Source organism: Arachis stenosperma, chromosome 6 (genome assembly GCF_014773155.1).
Source record: "Arachis stenosperma cultivar V10309 chromosome 6, arast.V10309.gnm1.PFL2, whole genome shotgun sequence".
Taxonomy (NCBI): domain Eukaryota; kingdom Viridiplantae; phylum Streptophyta; class Magnoliopsida; order Fabales; family Fabaceae; genus Arachis; species Arachis stenosperma.
In genome coordinates, this window is record NC_080382.1 from 7730137 (window position 1) to 7747287 (window position 17151).

A 17151-nucleotide genomic window follows, 5' to 3' on the forward strand; every position below is an offset into this window, starting at 1 on the left:
TCACCTTCAACACGTGCCAATTTATTTCACTTTAGTTTTGGCAAACTTCGACACAGTGTCGAATCAAAGTTTGTATCAATATCTCTGTTTGGTAAGTAAATAACTCTTCTAAAAAAGAGTTGGCTCGACTTGGATATTGCTTAGTGTTTGTGTCAAAAATGCAAGAGATATATAAAATGCTTGAATTGTGACAAATAATAAAGAATTACAATAAAAAAATAAAATATATGAAAGCTTTAAATAAAAGAAAGAGTAAACTTGAAATGGAAAAAAATAAAATAACAATAAAATATTAAAAACACATAAATGAAAAGAAATGAATTAAAACGAAAAGAAAATAAAGGAAAATAACATAAAATAGACTCTTAATACTCACATACACTTGCATTCCATGATTTTTCGTTGCGTCGCTAGGACTGAAATTTTTGCAAAATTTTATGTGATGATCTAGTATTTTATTATGGAAGTCTCAGAACTCTTTTGAATTTCTTCTATTTATAGACTATGAGAATCTTGGCATGGAGCATCTTGAGCATGATCTTACTTTCTCCTTTTTCTCATGCTATGACCTTGTTTTGATCATGAAAAATCTTAACTCCCAAATTTTGATATCCACATCTTTCTTGGTCTTCAAGTTTCATATTTTCTTCAGCTTACTTCTCAAATTTTGCACCCATGTTCTCCCCTCAACTTGAAAGTCGAGTAACAAGCCTTGATGTTCAAAGGAAGGCAATAACTATCTTTTGATTTCGACGCCCTTCGCACCTTCTTTCCTCGACTTTGTCTTGCCCGTCTCTGCTTATGTAATTGAAATGCCTTCTAGTCAAGAAAATTCTTTTTTAGTACCAACATTTATAAACAGATAAATTTATATTATTTTCAACTACTAAATTAAAAATAAAATTGGAGAAAATAAAAGATATAAAAATAGCTAAATTAATGAGATATGTAAAAAATATAAACACAATCATTTTATTTTTATTTACTTTTTGTTATATAACAAAATTAATAAATTTAAAAATTTTAAGAAATAACTAAATAACTACACTCTAAAACGATTTTTGTGTAAAATGAGTTGATAATTTAGCACAAAAATTATAATCCTCTAAGATTATTTATGACAAGTTGAAATTTTAATATATAAATCGTCTCTTTTTGAGACTAATTATTTGCAAATTTAAATAATAACATTCTAAAATAATTTATATAATATTAGAAAGAGAATTTTTGTATAATTAATTTTATTTTAGGTGATTCTAAAAATTTGAATTTTTTTAAATTTATATATGGATAAAAGCCTTAACCTTGAATAGAAGAATTCAAAAATTTAGTTTTACGATCTTTTGTATCTCTTCTTTCTTCCTCCCTCTTGATAGCTGCTTCTTTTTTATTGTTCGTGCTGTTTGTTTTTTTTTTTCTTTTTTTTCTTTTATTTTCATTTTCAACAAGATTGTTTTTTTCTTTTTATATTTTGTTATTTATATAAAATTTATGTATTTTAGTTTGAAACATTTTTGTTTTGGTTAGAATTTTTGATCCAGACTTTGGCTCAAAAAACTATACCAGACTTGGTAACTCCAAAAAGTTTCGTCATTTCTAAACAAATTTTCACTCAATTCCATCTTATCTACAGAACACACCGAAAGAGCAAATAATTAAGTAGAAAATGTTTTTCACTCAAAATATGGTGCACATGCGAGGGATGACAAGCTTGTTGTTTGGGAGGAGTTGAGCTACATAGCTGGGTTATGTCAGGTTCCCTGTTGCTTCATGGGTGACTTTAATGAGATCGTACGGATTGAAGAAAGACGGGGCGCGGATACATTACCTTTGACAGCTGAAGACTTTAAGAGTTGGATACATGACATGGGTGTGGTAGACCTGCCGATTACTGACCGCAAGTTTACATGGTTCAGAGGACAATCATGTAGCCGTATTGATAGGGTGCTGGTTAGCTTGGAATGGCTAGAAAAATTCCCAGATACTCGGATGCGAGGTGGCCCTAGGGGTTTGTCTGACCATTGTCCTGTCATAGTGGAAGAAACGAGACGTAGAGACGGGCTGAGGCCATTTAGAAGTCTTGATTCGTGGTTTACCCATGAAGGATTCCTGCAGATGGTCAAGGAGGAATGGAGAGGCTTAGGAGAAGCATCATTCACAGATAAATTGAAGGCATTGACAGTTCCCCTGGGAAGATGGCATAAAAGTAACTTTGGGGATATAGACAAGAAACTCTTGAAGTTTGAGGAGGAGATCAAGAAGATTGATGACATGGTGGGTGATGGCATCTATGATGGAACAATGGAGGCAAGAAGAAAGGCGTTGGTAACTTGCTGTGAGAAATGGTATGTCAGAAAGGAGCTTCATTGGAAGCAGATGTCGCGATCTAGACATGCGAAGGACATTGACAAGAATACGAGGTACTTCCACAATCTAGCTTCTGCAAGAAGGAGAAATAACAGGATTGATGAGTTGGTCATTAATGAAAGATTGATAAGGAATCAAGCTCGGATTAAGATTGTGATTAGGGACTTCTACAAGAACTTGTATCATCAGGAAGTGTCTCCGTTGGTGGGTTTTAGGGACGGATTGGTAGAAATGATTGATGAAGTTGATGCTGTGGCTCTGGAAGTACAGCCGAGTCCTCAAGAGATTAAAGAAGCAGTCTGGGATTGTGAATCTTGCAAAGCGCCAGGAAGTGACGGGTACAACATGAACTTTATAAAGAGGTGTTGGGCTGAGATTGGATCTGAGTTTACGGCTGCGGTGATGGAATTCTTCCGCACGTCAAAGTTGCCAGCGGATGCGAATCTCACTTGGGTTGCATTGGCCCCTAAGTTCACTGGTGCCAAGAAAATCAAAGACCTGAGACCGATCAGCATGGTAGGTTGTGTGTATAAAGTCATTTCAAAAATACTGGTTAGGAGGATGCGATCAATCATGCCACGACTGGTAGGTGAGACACAGAGCGCCTTTGTTAAGGGACGAAAGATTCATGATGGGGCCCTTATCGCTTGTGAGACTGTTCAATGGATAAAGGAGAGAAAGAAGGAGGCGGTAATAATAAAGTTAGATTTCCAGAAAGCTTATGATAGAGTCAGGTGGAGCTTTGTAGACCTTGTGCTGCAGAAGATGGGGTTTGGCAGTAGATGGAGAAGTTGGGTGATGGAGTGTGTATGTACGAGCTCCATGTCAGTGCTGATAAATGGATCGCCATCTAAGCCTTTTAAGATGGAAAGAGGATTGCGACAGGGGGATCCGCTATCTCCATTCCTATTTGTACTTGTGGTTGACGTTCTACATAGGATGTTTGGAGAGGCAGTAAGAAATGGGAGATTATTGCCGTTACTGGTGGGTAGAGAGCATGTCGAGTTGTCACACCTACAGTTTGCGGATGACATGGTTCTTTTCTGCCCTCCAGAGGAGGAGACTATAAAGAATTACAAGAGGATCCTTCGCTGTTTTGAACTTATGTCGGGGTTGAGAATCAACTATGATAAGTCTAGCTTGATTCCTATTAACTGTGATGTTCAGTGGGTGCACCGTATGTGCAGTGTACTGGGCTGTAAGGAAGCATCTCTCCCAGTGAAATATTTGGAGATCCAACTAGGAGCAAATCCGAGATTGGTAAAGACTTGGAAGCCCATCATAGAAAAAGTGGAGGAGAAGCTGAGCCTCTGGAAAGCTAAGGTACTCAATAAGGCTGGTAAACTGGTGCTTATCAAATCTGTTTTGAATAGCCTGCCTGTCTACTATTTGAGTTTGTATAAAATGCCAAAGGGTGTTGCTGAGAAACTAATTTCCCTACAAAGAAGGTTCCTATGGAGTAAAGAGGATGGTAGGCCTGGTATGGCCATGATCAGGTGGGAGGTGGTACAGGCGCCCAAGAAGCTAGGCGGACTAGGTGTTGGGGATGCCATGGTGCGTAACGCAGCCCTCCTATTCAAGTGGTGGTGGCGTTTCTCGAAGGAGGACTGTCCCTTATGGAAGAAGGTGGTGTGCTCATGCAACAATCTGAATCCCAATGTGATGCTGTCTGCCCAAGTATTACCCACTCGGGGGGGACCATGGAAGGACATTTGCCAAATACAGTTCAAGGATCAACGAGTAAGGCAGAAGATGATTAATGGCCTATCCATGGAGATTGGTGATGGGAGAGGTACTCGGTTCTGGGAGGATGTCTGGCTGAATGGTGGGCCCTTGAAAGATACTTTCCCGAGACTCTTCTCAGTTTCAAACCAAACAGGATCCGTCATAGGGGATTGTGGGTTCTGGGATGGGTTAGAGTGGAGGTGGAACTTTCAATGGAGGCGAGAGCTATTCCAATGGGAGTTGGACCTAGTACAGCAACTACATGAAAAACTAAGGCTGGTTAACCTTGTGTGTGATAGAGAGGATAGAGTGGTATGGAAGTTTGATAAATATGGTGTATTTTCTACTAACTCTTTTGTGCAGGAATTGCAGGTGGAATTGCTACCGGAGGATATGGCGAGTTTCAACTTTACTAGCACAATTTGGAAAGGTCTTGTGCCACCAAGAGTTGAACTGTTTATCTGGTTTGTCTTGACTGGAAGGGTGAATACAAAGGAAAGGCTGAGTCGATTGGGAGTAGTCAACCAAGAGGATGTGACCTGTGTGTTGTGTAATAAAGGTGTTGAGTTTAGCCACCACTTGTTTCTTGTTTGTGAATTTTCTTGGCAGCTTTGGTGTGCATGGCTATCCTTTGTTGGAAGGCAATGGTCATGCCCAGGGTCAATGAAGGAACACTATCAGAGTTGGACTGAGCTACCAACTAGAAAGCAGGAGCACAAAAGGTGGATGGTATCCTTCTGTGCTATTATCTGGAATATCTGGCTTGAAAGAAATAGGAGGATCTTTCAGAATGATGGGAAAGGGGTTGATGAAATAATTCTCCTGGTCTTCAAGAATTTTAAGGAGTGGTTACATATGGATCCCTTCTGCTGTTGATGACAATGCCGAAGATGGCAGTGGGTATCATATAGTGGTGTTGTATGGCTTCTACGTGGTTTTTCTTCTGTTTTATTTTTGTTGTTTTATATGCTCCACTTGTTGTGTTGAGCTCTTTCATTCAAAAAAAATTGTTCAGTAATATTTATTAACAATGTTATAAATTAAAAAAAATAGATATGAAAAGAATTAAATATTTAATGTGTTTAGTATATTAAATACAATTAAGGATAATACTTTTTATGCCAATGAGTAATAGCTCAAATGGCATAGTCTTTTTATACTCAATTAAGAGATTGCGGGTTCAAGTCTTCTATTTTTTTTTTTAAAAAAAAAATACTTTTTACTTTTAACTTTCTTCGGCTAAATCCTAAATAAAGATTTCTCCATACCCCTCAAATGACTTTTTAGTCTCCATGATTTTTCTTCCTTTTGGCTTTAGATACACACGTGTCAATTTGTTACTATTAAGTATTAACAATGGTTCTTGCTGAACGAGATTGACCCCTTTTTTTATATGAATCTTCAACCCCATCCATCCAATTTTAAATCTTTTTCTAGATATCCTTAGTAAGAGAGAGGGTATCAATAACTATTTTAAAATTATTTATAAAATTTATTTCATGTCCAATTTTTACAATTATAATTCTTCTGTTATTTTTGTTTTTCGATTTTAAATTCTTCTTTCAACCTCTATTTTCCATATTCAGTTTTCAAAATTTTCAAATAGTAGAACTCGTTTCTAGTTTCTACCTCCAAACCCATTATACAAAACTACTGATGTTCACTTTTTGATGATTGTTGTATATATTAATAGAATCTAAACTTCTATTTATTTAAACAGACCAATAAATTAACCATTTGATTTCAACCAAGTTAGTTAAACAAAATGGTTATATGCAAGGAGCTTGAAGTTGAAGGTAGATGTGGGTTCATTATTGGTTGGTTCTAATATGCGAGTGTTAAGATACCTAGCATGATTATAGAGTTTAATCGCCAATAACATAAGTTAACCATTTGCGTCCATGTCCATTATCTCCTGATCTCTTTTCCTTTCGTCCAAACGCTATAATAAAACTATCTAAGATTAAAAAATATTATATAATATCACTTTCATTTTTTATAATGCTTTTTCATATATGTTTTTTTATATTATATATTTACATAAGTTTGAAAAAAAAAACAAATAACATTATCAAAATGAAAGTAATAATATTTATTTTCATATAAAAAGTATCTTAAACTCAAAAGAGTTATTACAGGGAAAATGCTAATTTATTAAATATAGATATAAAAATAAATTTTGTACATACTTTTAAAAGGATTATTGAGATAGGGTTATCAAATTATTGGCCCTCTAAATAAAGCCATTTTTTCTCCTGGCAAGTTGTTTTCCTTTCACACATGTCACAATCAAGAGCAAAATTTCGGTTAATTATTTTTAACATGCCGGTGGAGAATTAAATTCCACAGCATTTTTTTAATTGCAAAAGTCATGTCTTTCGAATTAATAATATTTTTATTAACAACCACAACAATGAAGTTGCGGTGGGTACATCGACCTCGACCAATTCAAGAGTGACTCAGGAATCCAACAACATTAGCCGATTTGTATTTGCCATCATTTCCTTTTATTTCTGAGGATACAAGCCACAACATAAATTTATATATGTGCTGATGAGCATAGTCAAAATTTATAAATAAAGTTTCTTAAGATTACTCAGAGGGCACGAGCCTTGTCTGGCCTTAGCATAGCAACAGTGCAACACTCCAAATGTGTGTCATGCACATGGTCATTTTTTGTCAATCGGGCTTGCAAAAAGATGATAAATAACAAATTAAAGCATTAGGAGTTTTTTCTTCTTAGGACTACACTTACACTTTATTCATCTATAAATATAGTCAAGTTAGATTGATCTAATAATTAATTTATTAGTCTACTTAAATAAGTATTAAAAATTTGAATTTTATGTGCATATAGTAACTCATTGGTCAACATAAACTCTTAAAAATATATTTCGATTCGCAATGGATTAGTCCTTGACTTATCAGGTCGAGAGATACCGTAAAAAAAAATCTATAAATATAAGTCATACAAAAATAGAAAGATTTAAAAAATCTTTAGTTTTAAAGTATTTAAAATCTTTATAATCTATTTGAAAAATGAATAAATGTTTGGTACATAATTAAACAACTTATGTCATAAGTCACCCCCAAAAACAAAAAAACAACTTATGTCATTGAATAAAAAATAACCTTAGTGTTAGAGTAAGAACATATGAAAAAAAAAATGTGTAATGAGTAATATAATAACCCCCATCCTTAATGACAAAGAAACATATTTTTTTCTTTTCTTTATAATTTTTCTTTACAACAAGTTGGTCGCTTTCTTTTGTAGAAACCTTTTTCCCCTCCTTTTCACCTTCCTATCTTCACTCCACTTTCTTTGCCATGGTTTTAAAAGCAGTGCCCTCTCTGTGAACCCACACTAGAACAACAATACCAACCAAACTTCTACATTTTTCAATCTGTACTCTTTTGAAAAAACAATGGCCAAGGAAGCTTCTATCATCCTCTTGTTCCTCTCTTTTCTCCTTGTCTTCTGTTCAGGTAAATTATTCCTTCTTGTGAATATTCTTAAATACATGTCCCATATAAACCTTATTTAAAAAAAAAATCTTTGTTTCCTTTTGCATCTGAATCTCCTAGAATCTATGCCATCTATCCTTTTTGTTATTTACATCTTTGAAATGATGTTCAATTTCTTATCTGTATTTTCTTTAGAATAAACCCAGTTTGTTCTGGAGGTAGATCATTTGAAAATCAAGTTGGAATTATTTGCAGAATCTGATGCTATTTGTTCTAACTCATTTGCAGGTACATTGGTGGGGTTTTCTTTTGCTGAGAGTGAAGACACTGAATCACCCACATTCATCCAGAGAAACAAGATCTACCATGTGAGTTTGGGGGGGTTTGTTCAATTTAGTGAAGGGATATCAAAATATCTTGAATCAGGAACCCAGATAGCTAGAAGAATAGTAGCATTATATGCAGAAAAATTGCAGATAACTGTTGATGGTTTTGTTCAAAAGGAAGAGATCTTATTTCCTTTGTCTCAAAGAGAAAAAGAACTAAGCAAAGTTTATACAAGAAGAATTTTAGATGAGACAAATAACACACCTTCACCAGTTAATCCTACAAATCCAACTTCAGATACACCAGCCATAATCACAGTTCCTTCATCCACACCAGTTACAGTTTCACCCACCAATCCAACCACTTCAGTGCCTATAACAGTTCCCTCTTCCATACCTCCTCCCTCAACCCCCACAAATCCGGCGAATTCACCTGTACCTGTCATGAACCCTGCGGCTTCTTATCCGCCACCATCGGGGATTGTTCCTGTCACAAACAACCAGCCTCCTCCTGCAACAAGCACAAATGCTCCACCAGCAACTCAGGGTCAGGGTCAGGGTCAGGGTCAGAGCTGGTGTGTGGCAAAGAGTGGAGTCTCAGCAACTGCTCTTCAATCAGCACTTGACTATGCTTGTGGAATGCCTGGTGTAGATTGCTCACAGTTACAGCAAGGTGGGAGTTGTTACAATCCAAATTCTGTTCAAAATCATGCTTCTTTTGCATTCAACAGCTATTACCAGAAGAATCCAGCACCAACAAGTTGCGACTTTGGAGGGACTGCTACCTTAGTCAACACCAACCCAAGTAAGACCTTAATACCTTATTATCTAAGTTTATTTTATATATTATGCTTCACAAAGTTGAAATATCATACTTAATACTCTACTTTCAATTGTGATTAGGCACAGGTTCTTGCATTTACCCATCATCATCGTCGTCGTCATCATCTTTAACCGGAGCGGGTACATCAGGGTAAGTGAAATATGACATGGTTGTCATTGCTTTTTGAATTCTTTGGCAATACCATTACACCTTGTTGTGCATAATGTCGTGAAACCATTGCTCCCAAAAGCTTAAACTATTGGGTAGAGAGACACATAAAATGATTCTAAATCTAATATACAATGCTGTGTTTTGCAGATCTGCTAGCTCACCATCAGGTTTGGGATTGCTAAGCCCTCCTGATGGAGATTCTTCACATTCAGCTGGTGTAAGACCTTTTCTCGGCTGCATGGTTCTGGCTATAACCTTGGTCACCAGAACACTCATTTTAAACCAATAGAGAGACCCTAGTTTTCAACAGGAACCATAGATCACTTTAGAAGTATGACATTAGAAGGTATGTACAGATCTATAGGTGCAATGCAGAAAGACAAGGAGCCAGCGAACGATATATAGTACTCCCTCCGCATCGATTGATAACTAAGTATTATGAATCAGAGGGAATCTGTGATAGTGAATGCTGGATATGCTCACCTGTATGTTAAGCCTTAGCTTAGGGGAAATCATAGGATAGCTTCATGTTGAAGATACTATATTATTAGTTCATGGCTTTATGTAATTTGTACGCACTGGTTAGATTTCATTTGGAAATTCATTTGCATATAAATGAGATTGTTATTTTCCAACAGAGTTATTCACTTTGATATGTTAGGTGATCAAGGGAACAATTTCATTATCTTGATAAACCATGAAAGAATTGAGAAACCACGTTCTTTGGATAATTATCTCATAGAGCCTGAATGATTGAATGTACTGTGAACTTTTGAGATGCCAATCACTAATGTTTTATTTCCAGCAGAGAGTCCATTACGCTGCTATTAAGTATAAATGTTTTGCACCGTCATACTGTGATTTTGCAAAAGACGTTTTATCGTTTTTCTATTTTAGAAAGCACGCTTTTCTTTCAATTGAGAACCTTTTATGCATAGCAAACTTTATCAAACCCCTTGACTTTTTAACCGTTGCATGCGTAACGGGCCAATTTCAAGTGGATGACAGACATTTCATGATTGTGCATTATGGAATGTGGGTGAAATGGGTCCACCTATGATTTTAACCCAGGATTTTATTGACAAAAGAAACTTACATATGTGGACAATGAAAGATTATATAAATTAAATGGTTGAAAATGGAGAATTTATCTGGAGAGCTTCATTCTATGGCTCAAAATTTCGCAATGGGCTAAAGAATAATGTATCATGAATTGGAAATGGAAAAAATTGGAACCTAAATTAATAATAATCTAATATACCGGTCCTATAGCTCGTAACAAGAGTAATGAGCTTCACATAAAAAATGCTTCTTGATTTTGATGTTACCATAGATAAAGCTAAAGCTAGATTATCTCCAACAGGGCATTTCTACAAAGCAAAAATTGATTTATTTCACTTGTCTTTGTCCATGCTCCTTGGATAAACTTGAAGATTCTAGGTTGTCTCCCACAAAAGAATTACCGGATATCAGAATGGTATCATCGCTTGGAAAATACAATCAAGATCAGCATGGACATGGAAACCATGATTTTAAATCCAGAAGTTTCCCAGAAACTACTTTGCTTTTCTGCAGCCACATAACCACTCTGTTGTTTTGCAGCTAATTGGTCTTTCAGGTCTTTAATATCCATGTCCCGTCGCTCTCCCATCTGTTTTTTCCACAAACGCATTAAATGAATTATGCAAGTTGATTAGAAGGAAATTAAGTCGTTTTATGCATGCTATTATGCATAATTCATAAAGCAAGTTGATTGAATGTATGGCAATATGACAGTTAACCAATCAAGGGTACCCATGAAAGCTCATAAAGAAGGGTCCAATAGTAAATGAATACTGAACGCCCTTCCTAATCATCTTTCACAAATCAATGCACTTTCTGACCCAAAAGCAGTCAAGGTTTTTTTAAATTAATAAAATAAAGCTAATGCTGCATCCAATAACAATAAAGAGAAATTCTTGTGTACACTACTATGCATTAAGTAGAAAAAATCAAGTCAATAAAAGAATAGACATACATATCGCTATTGTTGATCAAGTACATGGATGAAAACAGTTCACATGAATTGAATACGTATGATGCCCTTAATGAACAAGATCAACGAGAATTTGTCAATTTTTAGTTGATTTAGTGTATCTAAATTGTGTCCATATAATAATTTCATAGCCTGTAGAATTCAATTCATCGTAAACATCAAGAAAAGTAAAATTATTTTCAAATGGAAAACAACAGAAAAGGGGTGTATAGATTTACCCGCAGGAGCTTCCGTGTCTGAGAACGAGCATCCTGCAGACAGAATTCCAACTTCAAGATCCTCTTCTTCAGCTCTTGATCAGTATGTCGCTGTTTCTCCAACTGGATTTGTAAATGCAAATCAAATAAAAATGCCATTTAAAAACATAAACTATTGACCATCAAATATATGGATGAACAATTACACAGGCAAACAATGATGGCTTTACCTGTGACTCTAAGTCCATTGTCTTTAGCTTCCAATGGGTGGACATAATCTTAATTTCATCCTTCAGTTTTGCTATCTCTTCATCTTCAACATCCAGTAGCTTATTCATTTTCTCAAGATTCTTAGGAGAAAACTCATCTAAAATTTTCCTGAGAGTAGACTCCTTGTTCTCCCCAGTTCTTTTAAATGTCTCCATTATATCATTCTCGATTCTCAGAACAGTATCTTTCAATTGCTTTTGTGAAGATTCCCTTTCCAGAAGATCTTTCTGCAGATGCTGCAGTTGCTCTACCAACCTAATGACACAATCCTCTTGCTCCTTTAGATTACTGTTTTTTTCATTTAATTCTTTTATAAGTTCACAACATAGGAGCTCCGCTGATTGAGTTGATGCAGCATTTGCATCAGCACTTGCTCTAGCTGCTGAAAGCTGTGATCTTATATCATTCATATCCTTAATATGCTGCATCAAGAATTCAAGATTTCAAAAATATACTCACAAGTATGAGATAATCACTGCTTGGTTCATATAAAATAAGAGTTCATCTTTGCAGGATAGGTGTAGATCCTCTATGTATTTTTACATGCATACACAATCCATTAAATAGGCACCACTTGTACACCTTCAACTGCATTTTGGTTAACCAACAGAGTAAAATAGTTACTCTAGTGAAAGAATTTTGAAAGTTGGTATTTTTTACCACCTATGTGAAGGGTTCTGCAGATATTTACAAGTTTTTGTTCTGTAGAACCACAACTTATTGAGCTTGTCTTTAATTATTAGTAGAAGTAGAAGTCAACTGTAGAAGATGTAATTACTATTATATGTCTCTAGCACTGTAGAAGTCACTTGAGCATATGGATTAATTTCTTATAGTTGAAATCAACTGGTTCACAATGGAAGTCAAAAATTATTTCCAGCCTTTGATAGACATTATGTGACTACTATTTATATCATTCATTTTCCAACTTGGAAAAAAAATAATAAATTATTCCATACTCCACACTTAAAGTAACAATTTTAAGAACTTTGTTTATAAGTTAATAATTACTGTTCGGTAAGGTTCCTATAAACAGAAAAGGTGTCCAGATAAAAAAGAGAGAAAAAGGAGAGTATAAAAATTAAAATATGAGCATCGTGTATTGTGTAGTATAGTACTTGTTTTCAATGAGAAAATGAGTAAAAAAGAGAAAAGCAAAATACACGCAAGAGAAGAAAAAATGTGCTCCTTGTACCACAAAAAAGTTGTGAATAATAAATTATAACTAACAGCAGTTCCAACACGAGTGACGCATAAAATCAAGGCAGGTGTCATATATAGATAGTACTAGTAGTAGGAAGCATAATTAGAACCTCGGCAGCAGAAGAGACTGAAGCTTGAATCTGCTGATTTCTTTTTTCTAGTTTCTTCTGCAACGTGACAATTTCCATTTCCATGAAATTGGCTTTTAACTCCACTTCCTGTGAAAAAACAACCAAGATCGAAATCCATAAAATACATTGCTCAATTGAGAATTTTCGTTTCCCTGACCCCACATCTACAAAGACTCAAAAAAGTAGAAATGATTGATAGCAAGGCTGTAATGACAGTGCGGCCAAAAGGTATAGAAAAAAGAAAGAGCTGTATTAATTTCTATTTTTTCCTAAAATAATAAAAGAAGAATGAAATGCTCAAATAGTCAAATGACAAAGAAGTAAATCAGTAATCCCGAAAAAGCAAAGGAAATAGTGGACCTGTCTTATTAGGGTTTCTTTATTGTATGATTGCTCCTGTGATGCAAGGCGGCCACGAAGCTCCTTCAACTCAGCCGCCAGTGACACCACGTTACGCTTAAAATTCTGCTTCTTTTCATTTAAATCCTTTAACAATGGATCAACATCTCGATCTGATGATGATGATGATGATGATGATGATGATGGTTTTTCCAAAATTGACATGGCAAATTCCAAATCCTCAACTACATTTACTCCAAAATCCTACCTACCAACAACGCAGCAGCTTTTGGTCCCTAAATTAAACCCAAAAAAGGCTATTATACTTCACACGTACACGTATACCTAACATTATAATTTTTTGCAGCATTTGAACATTTTATATGAATTGTAACAAGTAAAAACAATGATGAACCAACAGATAACAGATAAATAAAGGTAACTCATAGAAAAAAGGTTATTAGCGAAGACAAATTCCAAAAAAAAATGAAAAGAAAAGAAAAGTTCTCTTTCTCTCAGAGATTATAAAAGGTGGATGAGTCAAAGAAAGTGAGCGGAATGGAATTAATTTCGTGGAATTTGATTATGTCTATTCTAAGGCATGAAGGGAACAGAGTATCAATTTCTACCATAATTGATGATAATGATAGATGAGAATGGGTGTAGGATCTGTCAACACGGATTAATAAAAACGTAAATGGTATCAAACTATCAATTCTCAATTTCATACTATAAGCATCTGAGGTAAGTAAGAAAGAAGAATAAGTGGATAATTGGAATAATTGAGGGAGATAGCATACGATTTCGGGCGTTGAAAGCAATAACCATAACTCATTTGTGCTTCCGTGTGTTCGGATCAGAACACTGATGAAGCTTTTATCCTCTCTCTCTCTCTCTCTCTCTCTCTCTCTCGCTCTCTCTCTCAGGATGAAGAGCAACGGAAAACAAGCGCGTCTTCACTCTTCACTCTTATTCCGGCAATGAATCACCACTGACGCCCCTCGCTTCACCATCTACCGTTACAATTTTATGCAATTATTAAATTGAAATATTCACTCTCAACAACCAAATAAAGTTGTTATTGTATAACTAAAATTTATATTTATTCAAACTAAAATTAATTACCGCCTATATATTTAGCCGTTAATGTAAACAAAAATTGTTTCCCTTGTATAATTGATTATGTGCTTGTGCTATGATATGTGACCGGGAGGGGTGTTTTTTTTCTACCATATCTTTTTTTCTCCACATCTTTCAATTTGCTTATTATTACTATTTTTTTTATCATAGTATAGTGGGAGTAGATTTTCTCCAATAAAAAAAAAAAAAAACTGAATAGTATGCCGTGTTTGATTTTACTCTTTATTGTTCTCTCTCCTATTTAATTTTGGTCTCACTTATAAAATCAATCTATCTATCTATTCTATTATATAAAAATCGGATGTCTGCACTTAATGATAGAGTTGATGTAGCATGCTCTAGAGAATGTTTTTCGATTTAATTATTTTAACTCATTCAATACAATTTATTACCATGACTTAATTATATCAGCTAATTGATTTGATTAGATATTTAAATATTAATATAATTTATTATAATATATATTACTTAATTAATTTTACAACATTAATTATAATTTGTTATATTAGTTAATTAATTTATTCATTTATAAAGTCTGAAATAAAATAAATAATTTATTGTTTATTCTAATTGAATTCATTAAATTTAATTACACATTATATACGAATTAATAATAATTTGTAAATCACTTTATATTATATATGTATTAACAAAATATTATATATGTCTTAATGTGTTAATTAAGTATTATATACGCACAGAAAAATAAATACAAAGATGATTTATATAATATTAATAATATTATATTAGCACGGTGATTTTTTTGTTTTGATATCATATAGTATTAATAATGATAATATTATTATATAGTATTATATAAACTTTCTAATATTAGTATAGAAAATTAGAAAATTATTCCTTATGGCAATCATTCTTAGTAGAATAGTGTGTCCTTTATATAGTATTGATAATTGTTGCTTAATTTAAAGTAATTGTATGTTAGTATCTTAAATTTATTTTTAATAATGACCTAAATAGATAAATTCAATTGAATTGAATGATTATATAAAATATTTTATACTATTAATATACTAAAATTAAATTCATTTTTTGGTTCAAAATTTTATAGGTAAATTTTATATAAGATTAAGTAATTTTTTATTTTTTTATTTGTTTTATCTATGTTACTTTATTTAATTTTAAGTAGCGTCATATTTACAATTACCGCCAGTATGATATTTTATAAAATATGAAAATCAATTTTTTTATAATTTAAATATCAATGTTTGAATAGAAGAACTTAACAGACTCACAATGAGAGAGAGAGAAAGGAAAATTTACCTAGAGAAAAGAAACTCGGCATGAAAATGGTGGCGACGGGCTCAACAACGACGGTAACGGAATAAGCAGTCATGATGACATAAGCTGTGAACAGTGACGGACCCAGAAATATTTAGTAATGGGGACAAAAATATAATAAAATTTAGGTATAGATATATTTTTTTTCTTCCCACCATATTCAACAAGTTAATGACTAATCTATCATGAATTTGAATTCCATTTAAGAATCTACAATTGGCCGGCAACAAGTTACTATACATACGAGACAGAATTTGAACCCTCAATACTTATTTAAGCGGACGACTAAGTTAATCACTTGATCAATCTAAATTGGTTTAGATATATTCAATAAGAACTAGAAATATACACACAATCATTATTATAATATTTAAAATAATAAAAATATAATTTCATACACATAGTATAATATTTAAAATAACAAAAAATATTTATAAATTTTTTTTTTATTTTTAACATGATTAAATATTATTTTTTATATATATTTTTAAACAATTATTTTACTTAATTGTCAAATCTACTTATTATAATTTTTATAGTGTAAATAAATTTTTTAACCAAAATAATTACAGTATATTAATACATAGATAATATATTTTTTTATCTTAAACAATTTTTAAAAAATCACTAATAATTTAAGTTGTATTTAATTAGAAAACTAAGTTTTAATTTAATTATTAATTGATTAACTAATATAATATAATTAATTATCATTTTTTAGTGTATTTATTTATTTTTCTTACTAAATCAAATTTAACAATATAATTATTATTATGTGTTAAGTTTAACAAAATATTTTTTAACATAAAATATAAAAGAATTATTTATATTTTATTTTGAGACAAATATAATATAATAAGTGGTATATATGTATATAAGTATTAATTTTTTCAAAAAAATTTGTGAGAGCAAATGTCCCCTCTATATTAAACGTGGGTTCGTCTCTGGTTGTGAAGGAAGATGAGAGTTGTGAATAGATAAGCGGCGATTGACTCAGGAACAACATGACATGAGCTATAAGATTTTTTTGTGAAGAAGTCGAGAAGAAGAAGATTTTAGGTGAGGATGATTGAGTTTATCTTGCATAGCTATAGAATATAGACTGAAGCTATGAATCATGTGTGATGTGAGGCAAATCCTAATTACTAAAAAGTGTTTATATGTATATATTCGGGGCGGGTACACCCTAAACCCGACGATACCTGTCTTAAGCAAAATCTGTCCCGACTCGAGTCAAGTTATTACCCTTTTCATTCGGGTATAGACGGATCGGGTACCTGCGTATTCAAAAACTCCTGCCAAGTCTGACCACGTATTGATACTCCTTTTATTAAGGGTATATCGCTAGCCAATGGATTGCTATATACACAAGGCGAGATTCTAACTCCTAATAGTTGTTTAAGCGGACGAGTAAGATGATCACTTAACAAACTTAAATTGATTAAAATAAATACTAATTATTTTTAATATTTTAATATTAAAAATTTTAAAAGTTTAATTTTAATTATAACTTTATAAAATATTTATAATAATAATTATTATATATATTATTTAATTTTTTAATAAAATTTTTAATATAATTTTATCTATTATCCCGTACAAGGTACGAAAACATACACTAGTTAAAGATAAAAGATCACACTTTATTCTTTCAAGTGTT

General features: G+C 33.1%; 2 protein-coding genes across 2 annotated transcripts; one reads left to right on the forward strand and one right to left on the reverse strand.

The window, feature by feature from the left end:
* Positions 1–7375: 7375 nt before the first annotated feature.
* Positions 7376–9514, forward strand: LOC130935022 (uncharacterized). The gene is made up of 4 exons (XM_057864562.1): positions 7376–7578; positions 7846–8688; positions 8787–8856; positions 9025–9514. Exons 1-4 carry the CDS (start codon positions 7518–7520, stop codon positions 9164–9166), a joined length of 1116 nt encoding a protein of 371 aa, XP_057720545.1. The 5' UTR covers positions 7376–7517; the 3' UTR covers positions 9167–9514.
* A 495-nt stretch (positions 9515–10009) lies between these two features.
* On the reverse strand, positions 10010–14105 carry LOC130935024 (nuclear envelope-associated protein 2-like). The gene is made up of 6 exons (XM_057864563.1): positions 13853–14105; positions 13074–13348; positions 12693–12800; positions 11340–11801; positions 11131–11232; positions 10010–10528 (listed from the first exon to the last, which is right to left on the reverse strand). The coding sequence occupies exons 2-6, from the start codon at positions 13275–13277 to the stop codon at positions 10358–10360; spliced, it is 1047 nt and encodes a 348-aa protein (XP_057720546.1). The 5' UTR covers positions 13278–13348; positions 13853–14105; the 3' UTR covers positions 10010–10357.
* Positions 14106–17151: the final 3046 nt, after the last annotated feature.